The sequence below is a fragment of the Musca autumnalis genome, unplaced genomic scaffold (assembly GCF_047663935.1).
Source record: "Musca autumnalis isolate F117 unplaced genomic scaffold, ASM4766393v1 scaffold_1, whole genome shotgun sequence".
Taxonomy (NCBI): domain Eukaryota; kingdom Metazoa; phylum Arthropoda; class Insecta; order Diptera; family Muscidae; genus Musca; species Musca autumnalis.
Window position 1 is genome coordinate 32,180,884 of NW_027411644.1, and position 14,167 is coordinate 32,195,050.

Sequence of the window (14,167 nt, forward strand, 5' to 3'; positions counted from 1 at the left end):
ACTGTGGTAAGGGGTATTATGTGTTAGTGCATTTGTATGTAACATGCATAAGGAAAAGAGATAGACCAATAGTTCCTTCTAGGGATATCATAGAATCACTTTCTGAGTCGATTTATGCATGTCCGTCCGTCCGTTCGCAACGTACAGATCGCATTTGTTGTCCGATTTGGCTGAAAATTGGGCCAGATCATTTTTTTAGCTGTCGAAAGAACGCTATTGCTTTTGGTGAAAATCGGTTCAGATTTGGATATAGCTCCCATATATATTATCGTCCGATTTGAGGTATTTGATGCACCAAACACGATATATCTATCCAATTTTGATGAAATTTGGAATTTATGACGGAATTAGATCTATAAATAAATGTACCAAATTATATCGAAATCGGTTCAGATTTGGATATAGCTCCCATATATATTTTCGGCCGATTTGAGGTATTTGCTGCACCAAACACGCTATATACGTCCAATTTTGATGAAATTTGGCATGCGTGACTGAATTCGGTCTAAAAATAAATGTGCCAAACTACACCAAAATCGGTTCGTATTTGCATATAGCTCCCATATATATTTTCGGCCGATTTGGCGTATTTGCTGCACCAGACACGCTATATACGTCCGATTTTGATGAAATTTGGCATGTGTGACTGAATTCGGTCTAAAAATAAATGTGCTGAACTACACCAAAATCGGTTCAGATTTGGATATAGCTCCCATATATATTTTCGGCCGATTTGCCGTATTTGCTGCACCAAACACGCTATTTACGTCCAATTTTGATGAAATTTGGAATGTGTGACTGAATTTGGTCTAGAAATAAGTGTGCCAACTTATATCGAAATCGGTTCAGATTTGGATATAGCTCCTATGTATATTTTCGCCCGATTTGTCCAATTTTGATGAAATTTGGAATATGTGACGGAATTTTCTCTAGTAATAAGTGTACCATATTATATAGAAATCAGTTCAAATTGAAATATATATCCTATATTTTACATATTCAAAGTCGTATAGGGTATCATATAGTCGGCCCCGCCCGACTATGATCCTTTCCTTACTGGTTTTTTATTATAATTTTTCTTAAAGAAATAATTGATATTGTCAGTTCTTTATAGGAATATTGATTATTAAGAAATTTCCCAGAAACTAGTCTTTGGTGAAACCGGTTTCACTGGGAACAAAGTATCAGTCGAATTTTAAACAACGGCTGCGTTTGAAAAGACTTATTCTGAGTTACCGGGTCCCTGAAACATGCAATCATTTCACACATGCAATCAATTTCAATAATTTTAGGGGACAGTTGCACATTTCGCTACACAAAAGTCTTTGATACCGGGTCTGTCAAAATGCCTCACATGGAAAATCCTCTCTCCTCCACCCGTAATATAAACATCCCTGCAGAGAGCTATTAAAGTCTTTTGCAAGAACTGAACGCTATATAACTGCTGATTAAAAAGCCGAATATCAAATTTCCTAAGCCGTGGTAGAGCAAAGCATAACATACACAAGATGACACATATCACACGAAGAGCTGAGTAGCCGGGTATTTACTACACAATTTGTTGATTTTGTCTAGTCCGTGAGGTGAGCATGTTATTTTAAATGGCAATATGTCGAAAAATTGAGACAAGGCTTCATTGGCCATGTTGCGGTTACATTGGCCGACTGAAACGTGTAATTTTTGCCGATAATTTGTCAAAAAAAGGCTCCCGTCAAGTATGAATGAATTAACCGATTTGGTCCATACTTTGCACATCGTGAAATTTCTACAAGACTTAGATGGTGTTCCAATATGGACTCAATCGGTCCACTCCTTCGGGTACCTCCCACACAAAATTTCGGAAAAGTTCAGTTTAGGACCTGCTCTCGAATAGCTTTGATTTTTGTTGTAGCAACTTGTATTTACTGCCCCCCATACAACGGTATACGTTTCATCAGGAGCAAGTCCATACTTCCTGAGAAAATGGTCTGAAAGTTACAGAAACCCCTATGACACCGTGTGTAGTGGTTGGAGCGCAAGATAACTCTCGAACGGATCTGCCGATTCGGTCCAAAATGTGGCCTTTGTAATATTTTGTCCAAACTCTGTTTAAGTTTGAAGATGGGTTATATCGGTCCACTCCTTCCGGTACCTCCCCCAGCCCCCCCCCCAAAAGTTCGAAAATGTTCGGAAAATTTGTGCGCACGATAACTATTGAAGGGAGTAACCGGTTTGGTCCATACTTTCCACATCATGAAATTTCTACCAGACTTAGATGAGGTTCCAATATGGACTCAATCGGTCCACTTCTTCGGGTATATCCCACACAAAATTTCGGAAAAGTTCAGTTTAGGACCTGCTCTCGAATCGCTTCGATTTTTGTTGTAGCAACATGTATTCACTGTCCCCTATCCAACGGTACAAATTTTATCAGAGGCAATCCCATACTTCCTGAGAAAATAGCCTGAAAGTTGAAAAAACCCCTATGGTAACCCTCGAACGGATCTGCCGATTCGGCCCAAAATTTGGCCTTCGTAATATTTTGTCCAAACTTAGTTTATGTTCGAAGGTAAGCCATATCGGTCCACTGCTTTAGGTACCTCCCCCACAAAAGTTCAAAAATGTTCGGAAAAATTGTGCGCACAATAACTCTTGATGGGAGTGACCGATTTGGTCCATACTTTACACCTCCTCGGAAAACTTTACTTTAAGACATGCCCTCGAATCACATTGATTTTAGTTGAAGCCACTTTCATTCGCTGCCTCAATTACGAGAGTAAAAGTTTTTTCAGGGGCAAGTTCACACTTCTTGAGAAAACAGCTCGAAAGGTGTAAAAACCCCTATGGCACCATATGTAGTGGCTGGAGAGCACGATAAATCTCGAACTGATCAACCGATTTGGTCCAAAAGTTGGCCTTCGTCATATTTTGTCCAAACGTAGTTACCCTAAATTCAATCGATCTGTCCGTAGATGAAAGTTTAAATTCACATGGGCTGAGGGTATATTTCTGTCGGCAAAGCCGACTAATACTTTTTTACTTGTTCTGCTTAACCTGACTCTGGCTCTATATCCAGTTCTAGGAAATTGGCTGCTTTGATGGCTTGTAACCACAAAGCTACTGGAGTTAGTAGAGTAGGTTTGGTAGGGCAGTTGAAAAGTTGCGTCGTGTGGGCCTGTGCCGCATATTGGGCAAATGCTTTGCACGGTGTCATCGATCCTTGCCCTATAGGAATTTGGACGGCTGCATCATCCCGAGCGTAGTTGAGCTAAAACTAATCTGGTTTGTCGAGGCAGCTTGCGCTTCTTAGCTGAGACAGATGAAGGATTTTTCCCGATGAGGAGGCACCCTGTTTCAGTTATCAGTGCGGCATTCTGACAGGATGGAATATTATACCATCGCGTTGGACTTATATTCTCGGACCGAACTGGCGCCGCATAACTTACCACAGACCGACCTATCGCGTTATATGTGATGAACAAGGTTTCGTTATCTGTGCACCCAAGTGCTTCAGCTAGGGACTTGATAACCTTGTTCCTACATCTAAGCTTGTAGCTGTGGCATGTGCGGACGACATGAACATGCTGTCGAATGTGACTCCTAGAATCTTGGGGTAGTTTGTGGACGGAATTCTGCTACCATAGATCTTGACATTCAACACTTTTCTTACATTTGCCGTCCATAGATTTAGTTTCGGAAATTTGCATATTCCTCGCGTGGAAAAATGTGGCAAGATTAGTCAAATAGGAATTGAGCAAATGTCAGGAAAGGTATCTGACGCCAAGATCGTACAATCATACGCATACGCTTCGTTTACAGGCGGCGGAATACAGGAGAGGTTAAACAGTTCCGGAGATATCACCCCACCTTGCGGAACTTCCTGTTTCACTCTACGGGGTTTGGACTTCTTGATCCTCAATACGTACGACTTGCGTCCACACATATAATTGATTATCCCACGTTTCAAAATTGAATGGAGGGTTGTCTGCTTGATGTCCTCAAAACGCGTGGAGTGGTTGACAGTTTCCATATCGAGCGCCACCAAAACTGTCCTTTCTCACGACATGCTCTGGTTTAATCCACGGCTAATTTGTGTGGAGATGTCGTGTTGTGTTGTATATTTCTGACGCCTCAAGAGTCTTTGCTACGGACAGTTTGTACGATTCACCTTTTGCTGGCACCCTTGCCTGGTTTAATAGTGGGACCACCAGGCTCATTTTCGAAACTTCGGAAACGAAATAGGTGGCTTTGAGAACGTTGGTGAGATACTCGGTTCATCCTGCTGTATCAGTATTACCATGGATCTTCCACCAGGGTCCAACGCGTTGGATGATTTAATGTTCCTGATGGCATTTGTGACATTATACACTGTAAATTGCGGTTCTCGATTAAAATAAATTGCGCACCTCTTCGGTTCAGTCTAAGGACCAATCTTCCTTCTTTCCAGGGTTTGAGAGAGACTTAACCGTTGCCCATTGCAACATTGCAGCCGGAATAAGTGAATTATTCCGGCTGCAATGTTGCAACTCTTCAGATGATTTATCCACTTATTCCGCTTATGCTCACCGAGAAACCTGTTAACTTCCAGTGCGAGCTGCTGATGACTTTGTGGTCACTGCGTTTGGCTCGACGGAACTGATTGTACTGTAAATTGCCGTTCTTGATTAAAATAACTTGCGCACCTCTTCGGATCAGTCTAAGGACCTATCTTCCTTCTTTCCAGGGTTTGAGAGTGACTTAACCGTAGCCCATTGCAACATTGCAGCCGGAATAAGTGCATTATTTCGGCTGCAATGTTGCAACTCTTCAGATGGTTTATCCACAGATTCCGCTTATGCTCACCGAGAAACCTGTTAACTTCCAGTGCCAGCTCCTGATGACTTTGGGATCACTGCGGTTGGCTCGACGGAGCTGATCATGCTTATTTGCTAATCCCGTCGCCTAGGCTGGGATATTTTGTCTCACTTTGGTTATTCGACCAGCATGTATAGAGCGTACGGCTGCAACAGTGGTGATGATTTCAGCAGGGTTGGGAAGATCTCTGAAACTGTGATTAGTGAACTCTCTGAAACTAGGCCATTTAGATTTCCCATGATTGGTGAATGTGTGGCGTTCAGAGATGATGAAATCGGGCGGTCTGCTGATGGAGACACTTATGGGGATATTATCTGACCCAAGAGAACCGACGAGTTGCCTGGTGACGTCATTTGTCAAGACCATGTGACACGATATCGAACAGTGACACTCCGCTAATTGAGGTAGGGGTGTCCTCATTGGCCATGCTCAGCCAGCAATATGCCGCTCTGGTCATTAACGAATGCCACAACTCATGAACATTAAAACACCCTAAGATCAATCGGTTATGACCTTCCAAACTCAAACTAATGTTGAGCCTATAACCTGGAGAACGCTATTTATCGATGGGATATATGCCCTAAGCAACTTTACCTCAGCATTTCCACACCTGAGTGTTACCCCCATACATTCCACGTACGGGTCATTAGAGCTAGGCTCAAGCGGGATGGGTCTGTGTTGTTGTTGTAGCCCCTACAGGTTTATGTTTTATCGGGAGAAAAGAAAATAGAAAAGAAAGAGAAGAAATATGAAATTAATAGGTGGACATCAAGCATCCACATCCAGACCTAAGAAGCGTGCTGCTTCAACTGGATGTGTCCAAAGTGACTCCGGTGTCAGGTCAGTCGGATGTGCAGGACACGCGAAGAGGTGCCGTGTGATGTGCGGAGATTGACCACATTTTGGACATGAGTCTATTATTTCAGGATTTAGGAGGGAGAGGTAACTGTTTGGGAACCGAGAGATGCCAGATCGGAGTTGTGATAATATTGATCTGGTCTCTCTAGGTAGTGCTCTCTCATCCTCGTTTATGGGAGGTGGGCACAATGCTGCTCGTATGAGGAGATATGGTTCTCCACGGTCATTGTGTGAACCTCTTTGAGTGCGCTTTGTATGTCATCAATCGTTGGGTTATGGGGGATTTGTGGTATGTTGGGGAGTTCCTTACGGAAATCATATCGGATGGGTTTTTGTCTTTCGGAGGGGGGTCTGTTGCAGCTTATGTTGTTGGGGTGGTCGAGTTTTTGGCATTTGATAGTATGCTGCCTTGTAAGGAGGGTCCAGTGAGGCTTCACCGGCAATAGTTTGGTTTCATGGTGAAGGTGGTCTTCGGGTGCCTTGGAGTGGCACCCTGTTGCAATGCGTAGGGCAGTGTTTTAGACCGTTTGTAGGTTCTTCCTACAAATCAAGGAGGGGGCGACCTATGGCTTATACGTGGTTAGTATGGTCTCCTTGTCTTTCCCCGACGTGCTGCCCGAGAGAGCTTTGAGGATTTTATTCCTTTTCCCCACGTTCCCAGCCACGATCTCAGCATGTTTACAGAAGAGGAACATGTTATCAAAGGTTACACCCAGAGGACACTACCGTGCAGTCATCTGCATACGATATTAAGTGGACATTTTCGGGTGGGTTAGGGGCCCTTGAGACGTAGAAATTAAAGAGTAGCGGGGATAGTACGCCCCCTTGTTTTTCCTAGGTGGGGTGGAAATAGCAGTACCATGCACGTATACTTTAACATGCTATTGAACGTTAACCCAATATCTTGAGGTAGTTGGTGGTCGTTTAGTTCAGGTTAATTTCTTATCGGTTGCAATTAGCAAATACCCTTGAGGCATAATTCATGTATCTATCCATCATTTGTGCTGAAGTTAACCAGAACAGGTTGTGTCAACAAGTCTTCTCAAAAGATTTTTTTTTAAGTTTGGACAAGCCTGAACCACATGCCAGAAATTATACAGAACCAACATATTTAAGTTTGCTATAAAAACCAAGGAGGTTGAACCCGAATAAACAACATTGTCAATAAATATATTTCTTGTTAAGAATGGGAAACATTTGGATGTTTCTGGAAAATTTGTGAGTGATGGTCATTAACAAAACTTAGGACCCGAATGTGTTTTTTTAATTAATTTATTTATTTTATTAAGGCGACTTGTTTCTTATGGCCTGTTTCACTAAGACGATCGAATACCAAATTCGTTCAAAATACTACCAAACTTCTGATTTTTGAAAAATATTTGAATTATTTTTATTATCAATCAAACAAACATTTTCCACAACCACAGAGTTTGGTAGTAATTTGAACGAATTTGAATTCGAATCGTCATAGAGAAACAGGCCATTAGATTCATTTCCAAATATAACACTTTTTAGTTCAAACTTTCCGGCTTTTTTTATAGGCAAATTCCCAAATAAACCAATGACTTCAAGTGCACTGCTTAGTGGTGTCATAATTGACTCATTATTTTTGTATGTTCTAATATAATTTGCGAATTAGAAATTCTTTTGGTTTATCTTTTTATGAGTTCTTATCATCTTTTCAAATCAAATACACCCACAAACACGTACACACACCAACAATATACAAGGTAGTACAATACATATGCAATATAATTTTTGCTTGCTTCTTGTCGTTGTTAATTATTTTTATAAAACATAAATTCAAAAATTCAAAATTTCTTTCACATCTATCTCTCATATTTATTGATTGTATCTTACAGATGATAACAATGCTTGAATTTCGCTTTTTCCCATTTTATATGCTATAACAAAATAAAAAAAAATAAAACCCCCTCTAGAAAATCTATAAATATAACAAAAACAAAATTAGTGTGGTTACATGTATGATGGTATTTTGTGCTATGTTATTTGAAACTAATACAACAACAACGGCAACAACAACTAATAATCTTAATAGCAATACTGAAAAAATTGTTGTAAAACACAACAACTACAGCAACAATAAATCAAACGATAATCACAAATTGCAAAATTCCTCGGCTATAGATTTGGCAAAAAAGATTAATACAAAAACTAAAAAAGATAATAGACCTGGGTTTCGTATTCCCAATGTGAATTGGGCGAATAACGAATTGAATAACATATCAACGGCGGGAACCACAAACTTTCCTCCACCTAACCAACAACCATCTGTGGGGAGTGGTTATTTTGGTTTAGGTATACCAAAATCCCCATCATTCCACAGTGGATTAGATCTATTGGCCGATGACGAGGATACTAGGGGGGATGTAGTAATGCAAGGCACAACACAACAAGACGAACAACAACAACAATCACAAACAACAACAACTTCTGGCGGCAGTGTTGTTGGTGTCATTGGTTGTAAATTCAAATTCACGAATATTGAAGAAATCAAAGCAAAATTAACGAATAGTTCCTCAACATCAAAGAGTGTTGTTACGAAAATCTACAATAAAATGCCAACATTGCATGCCAATAATGATAACAGCATTAATAACAGTAGTAGTGGTAGTAATAGCAGTTCAGCATTGCCATCATCTATATCATCATTAGCTTCATCGACTTCCTCCCCCTCCTTTTCCAAACAAACCACCACCACAACACCATCATCACCATCATCACAATCAACAACATCATCTTCTTCAAGTGCATCATCATCCGCATCAACAGCTTCAATATCACAATTGTCGGGATCTTCTGCAGCTAACATTACAACAGCAGCTACATCCGTTTCACAAAATTCTATAAAAACATCGATGGCCTCGTCGGCGGCGTCATCATCATCAGCCAGCAACAGTGGTGCCGCAACAACATCAGCTACAAATTCCATATCGTCGACAACCTCATCAATTGTTTCGACATTAGCTCAACATTTTAATGCGGCCACATCAGCTACTCAACTATTAACAACAGCATCAACAACACTTGGTTCCAATAATAAGGTTTGATACTCTCACCCATCATCCATTATAAAGCCTTTTTTTTTACAAATTATATAACAGTAGTTTTGCTTTTATTATTTTTGGATTTTTGAAAGTTGAAAATGAAATTAATTCAAATGTAAATTCAATACATTTCAATAGGCCTTTGTTTCGGGTATTTCAGCAGGTTAGATTTCAATCATTCAATCTCTTATTTGTTTGATTTTGTTTCGAGTTATTTGTATAAAACAGTATAGAGCGGATAAATTGTCTTAGTTTTCTATAGGGAATGCTATTCGGAATAAATATTTTTATAGGAGAAGTATTCGGAGTGAACTGGGGTTATCATGAACGACATTTCCCCGTGAATTTTTTCACTTTCTCCCTTAAGTTGCAACGGCGGAATGACGAAACTCACGGGGAAATTTCATTCATGATACCCCCAACATTTCTATAGAATGAGTATTCGGAATGAGCTTTCCTGTAGAAAAAGTCATTCGGAATAATTTGTCCAATAAGAAAAGTCATTTGGAATGAACTTTTCTATAGGAAAAGTCATTCGGAATTAATTTTTCTATATGGAAAGTCATTCGGAATGAACTTTTCTATACTAAAAGTCATTCCAAATGAACTTTTCTGTACGAATAGTCATTCGGAATGAACTTTTCTATACGAAAAGTCATTCGGAATGAACTTTTCTATACGAAAAGTCATTTGGAATGAACTTTTATATACGAAAAGTCATTCGGAATGAACTTTTCTATAGGAAAAGTCATTCGGAATGAACTTTTCTATAGGAAAAGCCATTCGGAATGAACTTTTCTATAGGAAAAGTCATTCGGAATGAACTTTTCTATAGGAAAAGTCATTCGGAATGAACTTTTCTATAGAAAAAACCATTCGGAATGAACTTTTCTATAGGAAAAGCCATTCGGAATGAACTTTTCTATAGGAAAAGTCATTCGGAATGAACTTTTCTATAGGAAAAGTCATTCGGAATGAACTTTTCTATACGAAAAGTCATTCGGAATGAACTTTCCTATAGAAAAAGTCATTCGGAATGAACTTTTCTATAGGAAAAGTCATTCGGAATGAACTTATCTATAGGAAAAGTCATTCGGAATGAACTTTTCTATAGGAAAAGTCATTCGGAATGAACTTTTCTATAGGAAATGAACTTATCTATAGGAAAAGTCATTCGGAATGAACTTTTCTATAGGAAAAGTCATTCGGAATGAACTTATCTATAGGAAAAGTCATTCGGAATGAACTTTTCTATAGGAAAAGTCATTCGGAATGAACTTTTCTATAGGAAAAGCCATTCGGAATGAACATTTCTATAGGAAAAGTCATTCGGAATGAACTTTTCTATACGAAAAGTCATTCGGAATGAACTTTCCTATAGAAATAGTCATTCGGAATGAACTTTTCTATAGGAAAAGTCATTCGGAATGAACTTATCTATAGGAAAAGTCATTCGGAATGAACTTTTCTATACGAAAAGTCATTCGGAATGAACTTTTCTATACGAAAAGTCATTCGGAATGAACTTTTCTATACGAAAAGTCATTCGGAATGAACTTTTCTATACGAAAAGTCATTCGGAATGATCTTTTCTATACGAAAAGTCATTCGGAATGAACTTTTCTGTACGAAAAGTCATTCGGAATGAACTTTTCTATAGGAAAAGTAATTCGGAGTGAACTTTTCTATATGAAAAGTCATTCGGAATGAACTTTTCTATATGAAAAGTCATTCGGAATGAACTTTTCCATAAGAAAAGTCATTCGGAATGAACTTTTTTATAAGAAAAGCCATTTGGAATGAACTTTTCCATAAGAAAAGTCATTCGGAATGAACTTTTCAATACGAAAAGTCATTCGGAATGAACTTTTCTACAGGAAAATTCCTTTGGAATCAAATTGTTATAGGAAAATTAATTCGGAATGTTGTTTTCTATAGTCAAAGTAAACCGGATTGTATGGGAAAAGTCTTTCGAAATTAACATTTCTATAGGAAAAGTCATTCGAAATGGTCTTCTCCAAATAGAAAGTTATTCGGAATGAACTTTCTTCATTAGAAAACAAAATTTCTTAAGCCTAATTGCAGGTGTTTCATTTTCAACTACATATATAAATATTCGTTAAAATGTTTGGTTTTTCCATAAAAATCTTTTGGTTTTAAATTTCTTTTCCTTTTTTTGTCTTGGCTACCAAAATCTTACCAAAAATAATAATAATCCAAATTGGCAATTGTCTTTATTAATAATTATGCTGCTACATAGTCTCCCGTTAGTGCTGCTACAGCCATCAAAAATATCTTAAATGCAACTAAAAATGTGGGAAATGCCGCCGCGGCAGCTAGCAGTAACAGTAATAGCAGTGCAGTCACAGCAAATGCAAGCAGCGGATTACAATCAACTTCCTCATCTTCATCATCATCGCCGCCATCGGCAACGGCTTCATTATCCTCATCATCCTCGTCGTCCTCATCTTCCTCGCCAGCAACAGCACCAGCTTCATCGAGCTCCTCAAATAATGGTTCTGTAACTCAATCAATAGTTAGCGGTCTTAGTATATCATTGGGCATTGGTAATGCTTCTTCATCAAACGGCAAAACAGGTGGTGGTGGTGGTGCAGTAACAGGGCGTAATAGTGGCAATTCTGCAACAACATTTATATCACCAGCAGCAGCAGCAACAACATCAGCAACAGCTGTGCCAACATCCACACAATCAGCCACAAAACCAACACCACCACCACCACCACCACAGCAACCACCCTCACAACAGCAACAAGGACAACAGCAAAACGGACATGATAATAATGCTACAAGTGGCAGTGGTGTGGGTGGTGGCGGCAACAATGGCAGCAATAATGATGATCTTACTCCAACCAATAATATTAACGTTTCATTAAACAACACACAAACATTGCAACAAATCACCGGCAGTCCTGGTAGAGCTAGAGATCGTAATGTATTTCATTCGCCAAACTCATCATCGGCTGCAGTGCAATTACCATTACTACGAGGTTGTTGAAAACTATTATTACAATTAGTCATGCTTTTTTTTTGTTATTGTTGTTTCTTTTGTGTGTGTGTTTTTTTGTTTTTCACTTATTTCACTTATTTTAATTAAGAAGGCTGCTTTCTTTCATTGTATCGTTTTGTCTTAATTGATTTTAATTTCGACTTGGTTGTTTCAAATTCTTTAGTTTAATATTGTTTTACATACTCTATCCCACAGCAAAAAAAAAAAGAAACATACACAATGTTGTTGACTATTTTAGATAGTTAAGACATACCTAGACATATCTACTCTTAAATAGATGTAAATGGATAATGAGCGTATACTTAATAATTTATATAGTTGGCTATTTAAAACACCTAGACACCCAAAACAAATGACAACACCAATTTCGTTTCAAAGGTGTACTATGAATATGTACCATGGTCCATGGATTTTTCAAAGAAAACGTGGATTTTTTATGATTTTTTAAGAAGCTTCCACTAGAGAAAACTTGAATTTTTTTTTATAGAATTTTTTCAGTGAAGCGTGGATTTTTGAATAATTTTTCAGTGAAGCTTCGACTAAAGAAAACATTGCTTACTTACTTACTGGCCTTTTACAGAACATTTGTTCCATAAGCCGAACTAAGAAAAAATCTCCAATCCTCTCTGTTTGCTGCTGTATTTTCCCAATCTGGGATATGTAGCTTTATGATATCTCGTTTCACTTGTTCGCTCCAACGAAGCTTTGGCCTTCCAGATCTGCGAGAACCTCCATGCGGCCCGTATTTATACGCCTTTTTAGCGGGTTCATCATCACTCATTCTTATAACATGGCCTAGCCATCGCTATCGTTGTATCTCGATTCGTTCAACTACATTGATGTCATTGTATAGTTGATACAGCTCGTTGTTCATACGACGCCGATATTCGCCGTCAACACAGATTGGCCTGTAGATCTTTCGAAAAAATTTTCTCTCGAACACACCAAGCACTGCCTTATCTGCTTGAGCAAGTACCCATGCTTCGGAACCATACATTAGCACGGGTAGTATCAGTGTTTTGTAAAGTGTTACTTTTGTTTGACGAGAGGTGGGTTTATTCCTAAACTGCTTACTCAGGCCAAAGTAGCATCTGTTAGCCAACACTATTCTTTTTCGTATTTCACAACTGATGTTATTTGTTGTGTTTATGGCGGTGCCGAGGTAGACGAAGTCCTTTACTACCTCAAAATTGTAGGTACCAACATTCACAGATGGTGTGGGGTTTGTGGACAGATTACGCGTCGATACCATCAACTTGGTTTTTTCGCCGTTTACTGCCAGACCAACTTTAGCAGATTCTCTTTCGACTTTTGCAAAGGTGTCAGTTACTTCCTTTACCGATCGACCCATGATGTCAATGTCGTCGGCATAAGCCAGTAACATATGGCTGTTCGTGTATATCGTTCCATTTCTTTTGACCTTCGCGTCTCGTATGACCTTTTCAAGCAGGATGTTGAATAGATCACGCGACAGGCCGTCTCCTTGTCTGAAACTTCTTTTGGTAATAAACTCTTCGGAGAGTTTCTTTCCTATTCTAACTGAGGATCTCGTCTCAGTTAATGTCATTCTACAAAGCCGAATGAGCTTTGCATGACATGGCTTGGAACACCTTTGAACGTATAGGGCTGTCGAATGCTGCTTTATAATCGACAAAAAAATGGAAGGTGTCGATCTGCATTTCTTGGGTCTTTTCCAGGATTTGTCTCAAGGTAAATATCTGGTCAATGGTGGATTTGCCAGGTCTAAAGACGCACTGAGAGGGTCCAATAATTTCATTGACCATAGGCTTTAGTCTGTCACACAATATGCCAGATACTATCTTATATGCAATAGGGAGCAGACTTATGCTCCTGTAATTGGAGAACACAGTCTTATCACCCTTCTTGTGGACTGGACATAGGATGCTCACGTTCCAATCGTCGGGTACGCGTTCTTCCTGCCACATGGTGCTTACTAGCTGATGCATACACCTTATCAGCGTGTCGCCTCCGGTTTTGAACAGCTCGGCTGGTAGGCCATCTGCTCTTGCTGCCTTATTATTCTTCAGCCGGTTTATTGCTGTCATTACCTCATCTTGGCTGGGCGGTATACATTCAATACCATCTTTTGGGATTGGATCTGTGGTATCTTCGCCATCTTCACTGCTATCGGATACCTACAGTTTGGAAAAATGTTATTTCCATATCCTGAGCACAATATCTGTATCAGTTACCAAATTACCTTGTTGGTCTCTACAGGAGCATATGCCTGTACCAAAGCCATCAGTTTGATGCTTCACTCTTTGGTAGAATTTTCGGACTTCGTTCTGTCTCCTGTACATCTCTATGTGTTCACACTCTCTCTTTTCCATCTCTCTCTTTTTCCTGCGGAAAAGACGTT

General features: G+C 39.3%; 2 protein-coding genes across 33 annotated transcripts in view; both read left to right on the forward strand.

The window, feature by feature from the left end:
• Positions 1–14,167, forward strand: part of wrd (Protein phosphatase regulatory B subunit well-rounded) — a 71,156-nt gene that overhangs the window by 32,287 nt on the left and 24,702 nt on the right. For 5 of the 32 annotated variants that reach the window (XM_073971408.1, XM_073971388.1, XM_073971419.1 and 2 more), the window contains exons 2-3: positions 8,518–8,756; positions 11,020–11,767. The exons of the other annotated variants lie outside the window; for them this stretch is intronic. In XM_073971408.1, the coding sequence (XP_073827509.1) occupies positions 8,571–8,756; positions 11,020–11,767 (934 nt within the window). In that variant the 5' untranslated portion in view covers positions 8,518–8,570. The remainder of the gene's footprint in view (positions 1–8,517; positions 8,757–11,019; positions 11,768–14,167) is intronic. 32 annotated transcript variants of the gene reach the window in all.
• LOC141390306 (uncharacterized) lies at positions 7,558–8,543 on the forward strand (the record flags this gene model as incomplete). The annotated part of the gene is made up of 1 exon (XM_073963221.1): positions 7,558–8,543. A coding segment is annotated over exon 1 (867 nt), but the record flags the coding sequence as incomplete, so codon positions are not given.